Source organism: Hemicordylus capensis, chromosome 5 (genome assembly GCF_027244095.1).
Source record: "Hemicordylus capensis ecotype Gifberg chromosome 5, rHemCap1.1.pri, whole genome shotgun sequence".
NCBI classification, from domain to species: Eukaryota; Metazoa; Chordata; class Lepidosauria; order Squamata; family Cordylidae; genus Hemicordylus; species Hemicordylus capensis.
Genome location: NC_069661.1, coordinates 185,079,182 through 185,096,086, shown reverse-complemented (window position 1 = coordinate 185,096,086; position 16,905 = coordinate 185,079,182). Strand labels below are relative to the sequence as shown.

General features: G+C 42.4%; 1 protein-coding gene across 9 annotated transcripts in view; it reads left to right on the top strand.

The window, feature by feature from the left end:
* PPM1H (protein phosphatase, Mg2+/Mn2+ dependent 1H) overlaps positions 1–16,905 on the top strand; it is a 216,703-nt gene that overhangs the window by 186,147 nt on the left and 13,651 nt on the right. For 8 of the 9 annotated variants that reach the window (XM_053255505.1, XM_053255512.1, XM_053255506.1 and 5 more), the window contains 3 exons: positions 6,263–6,326; positions 9,696–9,803; positions 14,759–14,910. In XM_053255505.1, the coding sequence (XP_053111480.1) occupies positions 6,263–6,326; positions 9,696–9,803; positions 14,759–14,910 (324 nt within the window). Of the gene's footprint in view, positions 1–6,262; positions 6,327–9,695; positions 9,804–14,758; positions 14,911–15,047; positions 15,786–16,905 lie in introns of all 9 variants that reach the window. The other variant, XR_008308503.1, reaches the window with a different exon arrangement.

The window sequence follows — 16,905 nt, the reverse complement described above, 5'->3', positions numbered from 1 at the left end:
AAATTCCTGCCCAGCCCCAAATGGCGACCAGCAGAGCCCAGCCTATGCCAGAGGGAGGGAGGGAGGGTGCGCGATCTGCAGGAGGACTGAGATTAGTCCTCATGTAGATTAGCCCCGCCTCTGAAGCAGAGCCGGGCCAATGGGAGCTAGCTCCCAGTGCCACGTGCTCCCTGAGGTGGGGCTGAGGGCAAATGAGCCGCGCAGCCTAGAGAGGCTGCGATCGGCTAGCTTATCACCATAGTTTCCTCTCTTGCTATGTGTATACTTACACAGCATACTCATGGGTATTTTATTAGCACACCCCTCTGGATGTGCAAGCATAAACTTCAAGACTTGAGATATGGAGATGTGAGCAGTTTAGATCCTTTTTAACCCTTTTTAAAGGCACGTTCATAGAGTATTTGGACTGTCAGTGGCTGTTAGCCATGATAAGTTAATAAAAGAGTATTGTTATTACCAAGTACTACTGGTAATAGGAGATGACTCCTTCCTGTCATGGCCTGCTTATTAGTCTTCAGAAGTGTCTAGCTGAGTACTGCTAGAAGCAGAGTTTGGGCTAGTTAGAGTGTTGGTCTGATCCGGCAAGGCAGATATTGTTTTGTTCTAAGGGGGGCGGGGGACTGTGAAACCTGTCTCTTTGCAGTGCTTTTCAGAACTGGTCCAAATCCTAGCAGGACTGATAAGACAGTCTGATTTGCAAAGGCTGGAAATCCGTAAGTGGGCATTTCTCATTGAATTAAATGAGACTGGTTCAAGTCAAGGGAGAGGGTAAACTGCCCCCTCTTGCCTCTGCCCCGGATGCCCATGGTGTGTTGTGAATTCTCTCAGGGAAGTTGAATCTCTGAAGCTACTATGAGCCTACATTTGGGACTGGTCTTTCAATCTGCCCTATGTTTAGTTTGCTCCAAGAGTTTTCCCAAATTACATTTATTATTTGTTATTGACTGGTTTTCAGACATCGAGTCCTTCCCAAGGACCTGGGATGGTTGAATTTTATTGTCAATGTTGTTGCTGCTGTTATAGATATCGTCGCAGAATATAGGCTATTCCCAGTAAAGTTGCTTTTTGTAATTGGCTGATGGTGATTTCTGTGGCCCCTATGGTGTTGAGGTGCTCTTCAAGGTCTTTTGGAACTGCACCCAGGGCGCCAATTACCACTGGGATTATTTTGGTCTTTTTCTGCCACAGCCTTTCAATTTCAATTTGTATTATTATTATTATTTTACACAGTCAGACAGGTGTTATTGACTGGTTTGTTTTATCCAGACATCGAGTCCTTCCCAAGGACCTGGGATGCCAGAATTTTATTTTCTTCTTCTTCTTCTTCTTCTTCTTCTTCTTCTTCTTCTTCTTCTTCTTCTTCTTCTTCTTCTTCTTTCTTGTTTACACAGTCAGACAGGTGTTATTGACTGGTTTGTTTTATCCAGACATCGAGTCCTTCTGGGTTTTTTATAAAATCCCCAACAAGTTATGTGCTCTTCATCAGGGGGAATGCACATCTGCACAATCCTTAAGCAGTGCTCTTATAAAGTACAATAGCCCTTCACAAATGTTGTGCAGGTTTGGGGAGAGGGAAAAACAGCCACTTGAGAAAGTACAGCATTTAGCATGTGTGATCCGTATTTGTTCTACAAAGCTATTGTTGCATAGGAACATAGGAAGCTGCTGTATACTGAGTCAGACCATTGGTCTATCTAGCTCAGTATTGTCTTCACAGACTGGCAGCGGCTTCTCCAAGCTTGCAGGCAGGAATCTCTCTCAGCCCTATGCTTTGGTAGTTTGTTGGTTCAATAAAAAAATCTTGTCCTATAAAAATCTTGTCCTATCTTGGAGAAGCCAGGGAGGGAACTTGAAACCTTCTGCTCTTCCCAGAGCGGCTCCATCCGAGGGGAATATCTTACAGTGCTCACACATCAGGTCTCCCTTTCATATGCAACCAGGGTGGACCCTGCTTAGCTAAGTGGACAAGTCATGCTTGCTACCACAAGACTAGCTCTCCTCTCTCTATAAGATAGAGAGCCCTTGCATGATGCTATACTGACAGAATGGAAAGGGCTCAAAGCCATAAGCAGTATTTCAGCCTCATGTTTACTACAGCCTCTATCATGCTCTGGCAGCCATTGATTTCTCTCTGAGGAAGTGGTTAGGAAAAAGGAGAAGACTGGAGATCTGCCACTTAGCTGTGATTTTACTGTTGTTTGCTGTTGAATTAAATGGATATCTCAAGAGGTGTCATGCTGGCATGTTTTAAAAAGCTCTTCCTCTTCCATATGTGTCTACATTTATGGAATGACAGCAGTGGCAGAGTATATTTTTATATACTCCATGCTTTTTCCGATAAATGACATGGACAATATAAACACAGCTTTATTGCTGAAAGCCAAGTTAAAGTAGCCTAGAAGATTGTAGCTGTGTAAAATAAAGGCGGCAGGGAGAGACAAGGAAAGTAGATCAAACAGTGCCTCCACTTCTTTTTTTTAACCTCTCTCTCTTTCTGAGCCTTAACCTCTTCTCTTAAGAAAAAAATTAAAATCCTCTAAAAAAAATCCTCCCCTTTGATGGATCCACTTGTGCTAACATCCTAGAAGCTGACTTATTAGCTGAGCTGAAAAACCAGAATCCCTAAGCCTAATATTTCATAGTTCTCTAAAAGAGCTAGAGGGAAATCTCATTTTCCAGCACCTAGTGTGATCTGGAGCTTAATGGTCCGCATAGTTTTAATCGGCACCGGTTGTCCCCTTCGCGTCCCATTTTCTTTGTTGCAAGCAGAATCCCTGACTAACTAATCGGTGTTCAAAGAAACAGTGGGGGGTGCTGTGCTATAAATGCAAAGGATTAATAGCTGTTTATCTCTCAGGTTTGCCTCAAACACTAAGCTCACTGCTTATGTGGAAACCCATTCTGTGTAGGTATGAATGCACAATAGATTATCACTGTATATAGAGATGGTGGATATGTATGATCATAAGAACAGCCCTGCTGGATCAGGCCCAAGGCCCATCTAGTCCAGCATCCTGTTTCACCTAGTGGCTCACCAGATGCCTCTGAGAAAGCCCACAGGCAAGAGGTGAGGGCACACCCTCTCTCTTGCTCCCCTGCAACTGGTATTTGGAGGCATCTTGCTTCTGAGGCTGGAGGTGGCCTATAGCCACCAGACTAGTAGCCATTGATAGTCCTCCGTGAATTTGTCTAAGCCCCTCTTAAAGCCACCCAAGCTAGTGGCCATCACCACTTCCCATTGGCAGAGAATTCCATAGATGAATTACGTACTGTGTGAAAAAGTACTTCCTTTTGTTGTCGGTCCTAAAATTCCCGGCTTTCAGTTTCATGAGCCTGTGGCCAGTTGCAGCTTCTCAGTGCCTGTGGGCACGATCACCAGGGTCCAATCTGCACATGACTGAACTGCATGCTAACTCCTACGGGGAATTTCTTTTCTGGTTGGGATTTAGTAATCTTGCAGTAGCCCTTAGGAAGTGGTAGGGAAACCTGGCCCGGAGAATTTCTGGCAAGTCTGAATTTATTTTGTTTTTCAATTTTTATACCACCTCTCATAAAGCATCCCAAGGCTGCTTACAAAAGTTAAAATACAACAACATTCCTTAAAAATCATTACAAACCTTAACATCAGTTAAACGGTAAAAACCATAAAACACTAAAAAACACAACCATAAACAAGACAACAGAAGCAGGAGAGCTGAGAGGCCTGGCTACCCCTAAGGGTCACTTTTATCCTAAGGGGTAAAAGCCTGAATAAATAAAAAGGTCTTTAGTTATTTTTTAAAAGCAGGCACACATGTCAAAGAGCAGACACTCACTGGGAAATCATTCCGGAGCCTGAATGTCGTAGCCAAGGTCAAGTGGGCTCAAAATAACCTGCTTACTGTTTCTCATGGTTTGAAATTTTCTTTAATGAAGATTAGGAGAATAAGCTGTTTGTTTTGTAGAGTTGGTCCATACTGTTCTTATTTGCAGGCTCTGCTACTTTTCACAGTTACCCATTAATAATGTGATTCTGTTGTTTCCTTGTATGGAATTGTAGGCCACAGCACCCACCACACAGCAATATAGTTTTGGTAATCAGGATATTGTTCCAGGGGGCCAAACTAGCTGATGCATCTAGTTTTGTGTGACTGGGGACTGTGTGCTTGATTTCCTAAATGTAAACAGCCGTTGGGTGGGGCCTTGATCCAGATCCAGACCATAGTAGATGGCAGGGTCTTTAGCACTCTACTCCCCAGGATCCTGGTCTGGATTCCCTCCCACCCCCTGCAGCTACACCCATTGGCACCAGTGCTGCTTTCCTCCTGCACAAATGACAGCTGTAGGGGTGGGGGGGTGTCCAGTTTAGGACTGTGGGGGTCAGATGGTTAAACTTTACTTCCCCCATGGTCCCATTCCAGATTGGGAGCGCACACAGCTTCTATGGGCATTTGAAAAATCGTGTGCAAGCCCAGATTACCTTTCTATTCCTTTATTTTAAAAGGCGGGGTGAAAATGCCTAGTCTCTGAGGCCATCTGAGGCCCTCGTGTTGCCTTCTGAAGGCAGGGATGCATGAGAAGGCGCTTGTTTCTAACCTAGGCTGGGGAGCTCCCTGCTTTAGAAGTTCTCTCTGACTCCCTCTCCCTGCTGTTTGCTAGCAAGTAAATTTGTTTTCTATTTAGGTAAGCCTTTGAACTGTCTACCAGTAGTATTTGAATTGTCTTCTGGCTTCACCTGGGGTTGATTATATTCCTATTTGCTTGTGTGTTTTGTTAAAAATTGTGGTGATTGGTTTTATTGTGCTTATGGTTTTTATTATTTATTTATTTATTTATTTATTTATTTATTTAACATATTTTTATACCGCCCCAGACCCACGTTTTTGGGTGGTTTAGAACAAAATAAAAACAGAAAAAGTAAAACATTAGTTAAAACAAAAATAAAAAGTTTAACACATTACAACAATTTAAAATTTTTTAAACAATATTTTAAAACAGCATTAAAACCATTAAAACAATATTAATTAAAAGCCTGGGTGAACAGATGTGTCTTTAAAGACTTAAGCTGTCAGAGATGGGGAGGCTCTTATTTCACTAGGGAGCACATTCCAAAGCCTTGGGGCAGCCATGGAGAAGGCCCATCCCTGCGTAGCCACCAGACGAGCCGGTGGCAACTACAGACGGACCTCTCCTGATGATCTCAATGGGCAGTGGAGTTAATGACGAAGAAGACGTTCTCTTAAATACCCAGGGCCCAAGCTGTTTAGGGCCTTATAGGTTATAACCAACATCTTGCATTTTGTCCAGAAACATATCGGCAGCCAGTGTAGCTCCTTCCATATGGGAGTAATGTGGTCTCTCCAAGATGACCCAGAGACCAACCTGGCTGCTGCATTCTGGACCAACTGTAGTTTCCAGACCACATACAAGGGCAGCCCAACATAGAACACATTGCAGTAATCTAGTCTGGATGTTACCAGCAGATGTACCACTGTTCTGAGGTCGTTCATCTCAAGAAATGGACGCAGCTGGCGTATCAGCCGAAGCTGATAGAAGGCATTTCTGGCCAATGCCTCAACCTGGGACACCAGGGAGAGGCTTGGATCTAGAACCACCCCTAGACTGCATACCTGTTCCTTCTGGGGAAGTGTGACCTCATCCAGAACCGGCAGATCAAAATTGTCTCTTGAGTTTCGACCCTGCACAATGAGTACCTCTGTCTTATCTGGATTCAATCTCAGTTTGTTATCCCTCATCTAGCCCATCAACAACTCCAGGCAGGCATTTAGGGAGGTTGTGCCTTCTCCTGATGATGCTGACATGGAGAAATAGATTTGCATGTCATCAGTATACTGATAGCATTCTGCACCAAATCTCCTGATGTTCTCTCCCAGTGCTTTCATGTAGATGTTAAACAACATCGGAGACAATATGGAGCCCTGAGGCACACCATACAAAAGTTCGGATTTTGAAGAAGAGCAGTCTCCAAGGGACACCATGGAGCACTCTTTTAGCCACCTTGAGCACTCTTGTGAACAGAAAGGCAGGATAAAAATCCACAAACAAAAGGCAGGCCTTATTGAGAAAATTGACTTATTTGCATCAGTCTTTTATTTTTGTCCAACAGCACACTTCTATGGGAAAGTACGAAACAGTAATAAAGTCAGCAACATATTGTAAAGATGGAACATAGACATACTTTTTAAAAAAAGGCCACTGGGGTCAGGGCACTGGGTCACTAATTGAGTGCAAGCTATATAAAATGCTGTTTATCCTCCCACAGGGCATACAAAGCTATTGAAGAGGATGACTTGAAATTTCCCCTTATATATGGAGAAGGCAAGAAGGTAGGCAATATATGTTTTGTATTCAAATACGTGTTTTCATTTCAAAGGAATATAGCGTGTTATACTGTTTACCACTCAGTTTCGCCCCTAGTAGTCCCATGTTTCCAGCTCTCCCTATCTTTTCATTTTATCATTCTGACAGCTTGAAAGAATATTGTCTCTCGTAAATCTATTCCCACTGTCTGTAAAGGTGAGGGGGAAGTGCAATCTTTGAAAAAAATGTCTAATAACATTTAGTGCTGAATACTTAATGGAAGTTTATTTGTATTGTGGTGTCTGTCTGTCTGTCTGTCTTTGGTGTGTACACACACACTTTGAAAAGAAATTATTTGTTTGATTTGTAGACAGCTCACTGCCATTTGATTGCAAAGTTAAGTGTGTGCCAGTAAGCTGGAAAAAGACAAAAGAGATGTTGATTTAGTTTGGGTTCAGTCTTGAGTGTATTACGATGAAGCAAGATTGAATTCAGATGTTGATCTGGCTAGGGGTTAGATAAAAACACCTTTTGTAGGCAGATGTATTCCTTGTGATGATTTTTTCGAGTTGCACTACTGTTCAAATCATTCTTAGGAATAAAACCCCCTTTTGGCAGTGAGGGAAGGGCTGAGAAATAACTTCAAGTAGCAACATGTTACCAAATGCATAATTAAGAACAGCAAGATTATTAGCATGGATCCCAGCAAGCCTGGGATACAGCCCTAGGATCAATATAAGAAAACCAAGGTCCTAGACTGCTGGCATTGGTATGCTCACTGTGTTTCTAAATAGCTCTTCCCTAACAGTTTGACTGCTGCTTTGAATTTTATCAAATAGCTTATCTTCAGAATTAATCTAGTTATGCAGGACTCAAACCTGCTGTGCCTTATCTGTCTGTTTTGATGGCTTTTTGTTTTCAAATTATTTGCACACCTGAGTCTTTTAAACTTTACTTTCTTTGTTTTTGTGGACCTAGTGTGTTTAATTTCAGTGTATTTCAGCACCACTATTGAGAATGTTTAGCATCAGTAAATAAACTACCTGCTTCAGAAGCAGTCCCAAGAACTCCATTCTCCAGCAGAGTGATCTTGGAAATACCATGAGTGGGGATGCTGAGGCATGGCTGGCTTGATGCTCATTCGCGCCCGAGCCCAACAACAACAACAAGAAGCTACTTCCCCTACACACAATGGTCCTGCCCACCCTGAGCCAATGTAGGGCCAATGTAACCCTAGCCCCGCCCCACCTCTGCCTCCTTACAGGAGACTGCCTCGGCTTCTCCATACTTCCTCGCTATCAAAGCAGCAACAGCATTCTCCAACCCTCACCATTTTATATTCAGTTATATTGTGAACTCCCCAGGGACTTTTTGTATGGGGCGGTATATAAATGTACTAAATAAACAAACAAACAAACAATAAATAAACAGCTTAATAAATTTATTTATATCTATGTAAACTGCTTTGGGAATTTTTGTTGAAAAGCCGTATATACATATTCTTCGTCTTCACTTTCACTGAATTGCCTCCCCTCCTCTCCAGGCATGGTGAGGAGAGAGCTGCTGCTGGCTTAATAACCAGAGAGCACACGCAGCTGCTCTGGGCTTCTCCCCACTGGGTGTGCCATGCAAATGGCACGCTCAGCAGGAGGAAGACCAAGGCAGCTGCTTGGGCTCTTTGCAGAACTAGCCGCACCAAAAGTTCTCTCCTTTGCTTTTACTGACTTTCCTTACCATGCTTGTAGGGAGAAAAACCCAGTGGAAGCGAAGCTCAGAGAATGCTGCTGGCTATGTTAGCTTAATAGCAAGACTCTCACCAGATATGCAGCAGTAGCGACATACTCTGCAGAGAGCGATTCCTGGGCTTAGAAGCAGTGTTAACTCTAACTTTTCTCTTCTGTGTGCAGAATGAGTTTGGTTCTAGGTAGCAGTATCGAGGCAGTGTCTGTGCACGTGCATTCAGAGTGGGGCCTTCCTGATTCAGCCTGGGTGGGATCAAAAATTAATGAGTGGGTATAAAAAACGTTGTGTGCATGTGCACATGTGCACGCCTTAGAGGGAACACTACTTGGGAGGCGACAACTGAGGCAGGGGATGTGAGGGCAGAGGAGGTGCTTTCCACAAAAGGAGCCTCCAAAGGTGCACCTGAGGCAGTGGCCTCCATTTGCCTCATGGGGGAGCTGCCCCTGTGCAGAGGCTCCTTGCGGGTTGGTGAAGGACCCTTGACCCTTGCTGATTTTTGTAAGAGAGAACTGTCATTTCCTTTCAGAGAAACTTGTTTTAACCATTTTTTTTAAATAATAAGAGGGAGGACCCTGGGGCTAAACTTATCTGTGTATTTTATGCATGTTATAACTGCAGTAACTTACATCAGTATGTTAAATTTCTGTACCAACAATTTGCCATATAAGTTCACATATAAGCAACAGAATCATGTGATGGGTCAAAGCCTACATGACCTCACTTGTGAGACAAGGAATGACCCACAATGACTAAACAGATGAAAAACATGCTATCTACAGTAATTTACACCGAGTAAATTACTGCTTCCCACATACTATATGGGATTGTCTGACATCCATGCTGGAGAAGTTGTGTCTAGTCCCCCTAGTTGCTTTCCTCAAATAGGCTTATGCAGTAACCTGAATAAAGTGCAAGAATTCCAAGCTGAAGGAGCCTGTGAATTACAGACTCTGTAAATTAAATCTCAAACTGTGATGTTTCTCTTCCCCACACTTCCTGTTAGAAGCCTGCCTATGGGGACCTGTAGTACATGAGAAATTCAGGTTAGTGAATAACCTGTCATAGTGTATTGTGAGAAAGTTTTTAAATAACACTCGGTGACCTCGATCTAGAGAACCACCCAAGATCTACATGTGCAAGACAGCCTTGAAATTGTTTCTCAGCAGCTTCCCATGCTATGAGACATACATCTGGAAACGTAGGGATGTTTCCAAGGCAGTTTGTGGCATGGCATCAGGGACTGTTCTTCCAAGGAGAAAAATAACATTTCCCATTAAACATTCCCCAACTCCTGGGTGCAGCTGAATTAGTTCTTTGGATCTTGGCCAGCATTTGAACCTTAAGGTGACTATGATGAGGAAAGAGAAGAGATTATCGCAGGCTAAACTTTGGCTTTGTTCCGCCTCCTGCACAGAATTAGGACTGTGCAGGAGTCCTAATAATTAGCACATTATTGTGAAATAATTTGTTTTTGACCTTCTGTGTGCATGAAGGAATGGCATATTAAATACTTAACCTCTTCCATTGGTCTTGGTAGCTGTGCTGGTTTTCTCATAGCACAACTTATTGATATATAATTGCTGTTAACAGCTTTTACACAGATCCTTTTCTCTAAGGACAACCCCATAACTAGTATATTTCATTCCTTCCAGGCTCGGGTTATGGCAACTATTGGGGTTACGAGAGGACTAGGAGACCACGACCTGAAAGTACATGACTCCAACATCTACATCAAGCCTTTCTTGTCCTCATCACCAGAGGTAGAATATTAAAATGTTTACTATGGGGACAAGAGGCGGAACTAAACTTAAGAATGTTTGTCTCAAAAATTTGTAAAGCATCTTCGTTTGGTATATGCGTATTGGGAAATCTTTGGGAAGTACCCACATGAAAAATGCTTGCTATGCTGGCTTGAGTGAGGAAAGTCCTAATGGCTTAAGGAAGAGAGGGTCAGATCTTATTCCTGAGTGGCTAAGACCGACATAGTGTAAGATCAAATTATGGCCATCTAGTGGTAGTTAGATAGCTCATAAAGCTTTTGACATAACATTAGCAGAAGTAACATGGAACGATAAAGTGGAAAGTTGGCACAGTGCACTGGAAATTGTCTACAGGGCCGGAAACACACAGGAGCTGTGGTGATGTTTTTAATACAGAAGCTCCATCATTTAAAGAGGTTAAATGGTAAGTGCTGCAGATAACAGTGCTGATGACCATTAAAATATATATATATTTACATATACATTACTTAGATTATATTGAAAAATATGTCTGCCTGCCAGTGAAACTGAATTGGGTACTCCATCACATTAAAAAGGCTTTGTTTTTAATGAAGTTGCTTTTTTGATCAAAAGCAAGGAAGGAGAGTGCACATTGCTTATGCTGAATGTTTCTCTCTAATGCCATGGAAAGGCAATGGGCTACTGCAGGAGTATCACATGTTATGATTTGAGCCCTTGTTTAGTTGTCAAAATATACTTTTCTGGCTTATTTAGAGCATGTTCATATGGAAGAGTTGGCCAAAAATAACTCCAAGAAAACTATTGCCCTGTTTCAGTCCATCACTTAAATTTGATATATGGTTGCCTTTTAGCGGGGGAAAGGTGTTTGAGGAAAAACTGCAAGGATTGCAGGGATGAGAGTGCTGATTGCACTGAGTGTTTCCAGTGAAAGGGGACATCTGCAAAAACTGCTGCCTCCACCCCAAGCACTGGGGTGCCCTGCTGCTGAAGTGAGAATAGAGCTGCTGCACATGTGGATCTTTTGGCTACACACATGCAGCATGCTTGGGATGGTAGCCATTGATTGCTATGAGTTGGATTTAACTCTTCTGATTTTGCTAGCAAGGAGGGCAATGATAAGAACTGATCCTAGTTAGCTGCATTAATAATTCTATGGTGCTGTAACACATATTGTTATCTAAATGATGATTGTTGTGGTATGACCCTCTGTTGTGAACTTTCCATTTTTTAATTTTTATGTTCAGTTTCAGTGAGGAAAGGACAAAAGTATTTGCCTAGCTCCTCAACTTCTAAGTCTTTAATTATTCTCCTAACTACATAAATAAAATGTAAACCCCACTTTTTAACAATCTAATTTTCTCCATAAGTTAGGGTAAACACTCCATTTTTACTTTAAGACCTACCTGCATTTAATAGATCTAAGCACTCTTTATATGTTTTCTGTTCCTGGTTTTCTAAGATTAGCAAAAGACAAAGAGAGAGGATAAAAAATTTTCTTCTAGCAATGCCAAGTGTATTTCCCAGCACATCAGTAGAGTGCTGACCCTGTCAGTCACAAGGATGACGTAGCATTACTGACCAGGTGCACCTTCTCTACATTCTAGTTCAGATAATCATTTCCTCTTCTCTGCTGTGACAAGGTTACTTCACTTCTTTGAAAACACAGTCCTTACAGGAGTAATTAAAGTGCTCAGTTAGTGGTTCAGAAGGACTCCTGAAGGTTTTGTTTTTGGAATTTGAGGAGCCAGGTGGTTTGACAATGGGGAGTTCAATAGAGATAGCTAGAAGATCTGTGTCTAACAGAAGGCATGCTTGAAAAACATAAAATAACCTTCATCTTCATGCTGCGTCAATAAATTCTGGCAGCTTATCCAAGTTGTATATTCTAGATCCTACATTCAACAGGCTGTCTTCCTTGAAGAACAGACTGAGATATCATTTCCCTCGTGGGCTTACACGTGACTGTACACAGCACACATGTGACTGTAAGCAGTAGTCTGGTACTTGGAAATTCTTTCAGCTAATTTCTGTTGAAAATATTCTAAACTTTGCATGCCTGTTTAGCCTGTAGAAGAGAAGACAGAGAGGAGGGACGATTGCAGTCTTCAAATGTCTATAGGGCTGCTACATAGAAGAGAGAGCGGACTTGCTCCTGATGGGTTGAAAGTCCAAGGGAGCAGATTTAGACTAGACATCAGGAAGAATTTCCTAACTGTGTAAGAGCTGATTGACAGTGGAACCACCTGCCGTGCAGTGCTAGACTCTCCTTTGGGGGTTTTCAAACAGAGGCTGGTCAGCCATCTGGAAGGTGAGCAGGGGGGTGGACTGGAAGACTTCTGAGGTTCGTTTGAATTTGTAACAATCTATGGTATGGTGCAATGCCTGGGTAGCTTTAGGTTGGTTAGTCAGGTATTTGTTGGTTGCTTTCTCTTGGTTGCCATACAGTTGATCGCAACAAGTGTCAACTCTTTGCCTGCGTTGACTTTAGAAGAGGCAGAAGGCAGATTAGTGAGAAGCTGCTCCCAGACTCATGAACTGCAATAAAATGGACTGGAATAGTCTGTAGCAGCTTTTCTGAATAATGTAATTGGAAAGCAGAATGCTGTTTTAGCAGATTCTAGCCCCTGACGCCTTCCGAAAGGGAACAGCTTCTTTGTGGGCCATATCTTCTGGGTCTCCTTTTTAACATAAATATTACACTGACTGGGTCCTTTGCAACTCTGCCTCTAAAATATATAAACATGGTGGAGGTTCTCTGTGCTATCAGTTGTGTTTAAAGAAGTAATATTTTAAAATTAGTGCAAGTGGACAAACTGCTTTGGATTGTACACTCCACCACCTGCTCTCTTGACCCTTGCCCAACTTGGCCTGTTTCATCTGGCAGTTCTATTATCAGAGAGGGTCTGGTAAATATCATAAATGCTTCACTGATGGAGGACAGAATACCTCATTGTCTTAAGGAGCCTATTTAATTATACCTTATTTGAAGAAACCTGCATTGGATCCCTCAGAATTAGCTAATTACAGACCTGTGTCTAATCTTCCTTGGTTGGACAAGATGATTGAGCAAGTGGTTGCTTCTCAGCTCCAGGCAGTTTTGAATGACACAGATTATATAGATCCTTTTGAGATTGGCTTTGGGGTGGGCTATGGGGTTGAGACTGCCTTGGTCAGCCTGATGGATGATCTCCAATTGGTGATTGACAGAGGGAATGTGACTCTGTTGATCCTTTTAGATCTCTCAGCGGCTTTTGATACCATTGACCATGGTATTCTGCTGGGTCGCTTGAAGGAGGTGGGATTGGGTGGCACTGTTTTACAGTAGTTCTGCTCCTACCTCTCTGGCAGATTCCAGATAGTGTCACTTGGAGACCAGTGTTCTCTCTAATTTTTTTTCATCTGTGTGCAGAATGAGTTTTGTTCTGGGCAGCGGTATCAAGGTAGTGTGCAAGAACATGCATTCAGAGTAGGGCCTTCCTGATTCAACCTGAGCGGGATCTTAAATTAACTGAGTGGACATCAGAAAATGTGTGAGCGTGCGCAGATGCGCACGCCTTAGGGGGAACAGTGTTGGAGACTGTTGCTCTGAAAAACGAGAGCTAAAGTGTGGAGTTCCACAAGGCTCCATACTGTCTCCAATGCTTTTTAACATCTACATGAAACCACTGGGAGGGATCGTCAGGAAGTTTGGTCTGGAATGCTGTGAATATGCTGATGATACTCAGATCTATTTCTCCATACCGACTTCATCAGGAAATGGCATGACCCCCCTAAATGCCTGCCTGGAGGCAATATTGGGCTGGATGAGGGATAACAGGCTGAAGCATCCAAACAAGACAGAGGTACTGTCTGTAAGGGGTCTGGATGCGAGAGGTGGTTTAGATCTGCCTGTTCTGGATGGGGATACACTCCCCCTAAAAGATCACGTTCGTAGTCTGGGAGTGCTCCTGGATCCTAAACTCTCCCTAGTTTCTCAGGTTGAGGCAGTGGCCAGGAGTGCTTTTTATCAGCTTTGGCTGATATGCCAGATACATCCATTTCTGGAGACAAGTGACCTTAAAATTGTGGTACATATGCTGGTAACCTCTATGCTTGATTATTGTAATGCACTCTACATGGAGCTTCCTTTGTATGTAGTCCATAAATTACAATTGGTACAAATGCAGCAGCCAGATTGGTCTCTAGGTTTACACAAAGGGACTATATAACACATATAAGTTCTAAAAGAACTGCACTGAGTGCCGATATGTTTCCGAACGAAATACAAAGTGCTGGTTATTACTTATAAGTCCCTTAATCGCTTAGATCCAGGGTAGTTAAGAGACCGCCTTCTCTGTCGTGAACCCTGTCGCCTATTAAGATCATCTGGAGAGATCTGGTTATGGTTGCCGCCAATTCATTTGGTGGCAACTTGGGACCAGGCCTTCTCTATGGCTGTCCCAGGGCTTTGGAACCCGCTCCCTGCTGAAATAAGAGCATCTCCTTCTCTGTTTGCTTTTAGCAGGACCCTGTAGACGTACCTGATTTCCCAGGCTTTTAACTGAAATTTAAATTTTAAATGATAACATGTGTTTTTATCTATTATGATTTTTGTCTGTTTTTATGAATCTTAAATGTTTTATATTTTATATTATGTGCTAATCTGTACACTGTAGTGATTTCTAAATGAGGCGGTATAGAAATTCAATAAATAAACTTAGAGATGATGTGAAAGTAGGCAGTGCAAACAGCATAATTCACAATGCTGCTGCAACCCTGCTGCACCCTGACTTCCTAAGGCCTTCTCTGTTTGTATGTGAGCATCTCATGTTAAACCATGTAGGGCTGCTTGTGTGTCCACATTTTGCTTCTACTAGGTATGTGAATTAAGTATGTTTTCTAGTAATTCCTCCCCACCCACACAAAAAACACCACCGATTCAGAAAAGACCTTTGAATATTTCCTTCAAAATATTGTTTTGATTTTGCTTTCAGGTGAGGGTGTATGATCTTCTCCAGTATGAGCATGGGCCAGATGATGTATTAATTTTAGCTACAGATGGACTCTGGGATGTACTATTAAATGAAGAAGTGGCAGAAGCCATCACTAACTTCCTTCCAAACTGTGATCCTGATGACCCCCACAGGTTTGTAATTGTGTTTGTTTGTTTATATTTATTTATCAAGGATGTCTTTCAAATGTCCATGCCCTCTCCTGACCAAAATATTAATAGCTATTGTCTTTCGATGTTGGCTTTAATGCAATATAATTGTCTCTTCATAGTGAGAAAGCTTTGCTGCTAACTGGTTCTAAGTCTTGTAGCTCCAGATCTTAGGTTCTACTCTCTCTGCAAGGAACACAGAATCAAGGTCTTTAATAACTGGTAATTATTTTCAGAGGGCTTTTTAAAGGGGAGAATTTCTTTTAAAATTGTCTTATTTCCCACTGGGAATTCTCACTGGAAATTGCTTGGGCCTCACTGACTGACATGGAACTCGCAGACGGAACCACAAAAAATAGAAACGTGCTGTTTTACATGCAAGTCCACACCTCGCCCAGACTACCAGAAAAATCACAAATCATGGAAAAATGTATTAGTCTGCTAAATGGTGTTGCTGACCATGCAAATGGCCACTGTGCATGTGCAGTGGCCAGGTGAGTGCTGTAGGTGGGGTAGGCACCTCATGGAATGCCGGGCAGAGCGCTGCTGCTCCCCAGTGCCCAGGTGCTGGCGGCAACACTGGTTAAGACTGTTAAAGGTACCTCTCGCCATCCGCCCCCCCACCCCCACCCACCCCACCTCCCTTACAGGCTGCTACTGAGAGAGAAGTGTAGGATTTTGTTTTGCTTAGGCCTCTGCTGAGGTATGGTGGCCGGTTTTAGTCACACTGTCTGTAAAGGGATGCCGACAAATGGAGAAGATTCAGAAAAGCACAAGAAAGATTTTGAAGAATGCAAGAGGATAAGAACTGGCTAATTGGACATGTCCATGCATCATGCATACTTCAAGAGAAAATCAGTGTAAGTGGAACATAATAGCAATTTTGGGTGACAAACAGGTTGCAGTTAAGGATAAAATTTTGTTTTTCAGGTTCTCTGAGCTAATGATGTGGCATAATGTATTCCATTTGTATCAAAGCGAATTTAGGCTTGGTTGATAGTAGAACATTCTTACAAACCATTCAACAAAAGCCTTTGGACAATAGAACACATGAACTTTCCTGAAAGGATTGACACATATATTACATTTAGGAAATCTGGAGCCCTATTCACATTATTCTGTTAAATGTACATACAGTATGTATACTGTGTGCTCACATACAGATTCATATGCGCATAGTTGTTGATATGTTGAATACACATACAGCAGCTTATTCCTATCAGTACAGGTGGACCTTATTACCCACGGTCCCAACACCCGTGGTTGGGCAATTGACACCCAACCTGATTATCAGTGGGTTTAAAAAAGATTAAATTCTGGCTATCCACGTTTCCTAGGTGGCCAGAAATGATCTCCAAAGACATTTTTTGGCCACCATTTTGCTGAAAGGAGCTATTTTGTGGCTGTTTGGTAAAAATTAAAATTAAAAAATTATTGTGGTTTTTCATGGAAAATCACCAGGATTGGGGGACAATGCTGGACAGCTGGAGATCAGCAGAGCACAGTATTGCACTTTATTTCTCTTTTCCTCCATTTTTAGCAGTTTCTTAGTCTCCAGGGACCTGCCCCCCCCCCCAATTATCCATGGTTCTGTTATCCACGGTTGTAGCCAAGAATGGAACCCTCACCGATAACAAGGTCCACCTGTACCTACGTGTCTGTGTGTGTGTATAATGAATGCCTGTACACTCATTCACACAAAAATATGGACATATATACATATCTCTGAAGACAAGTACAACATGCCTGAATAGGACTTTATCATTGCATGCACGCTTTCTTGGGAGTGAGTCCTGTTGAACATAGTGGGTTTACAGTATGTACTTGCATATGATCATCTTATAGGGCATGTACCAGGAACCTTTCAGTTCTGTGGTACTTCTGTCTCACCTACTTTTCAACTTCTATGAAGACAACAAGCAGAATATAAAATGTACACACCAAGGATGAGTGTCTAGCAAAGTGGTGAACAGTTCATGC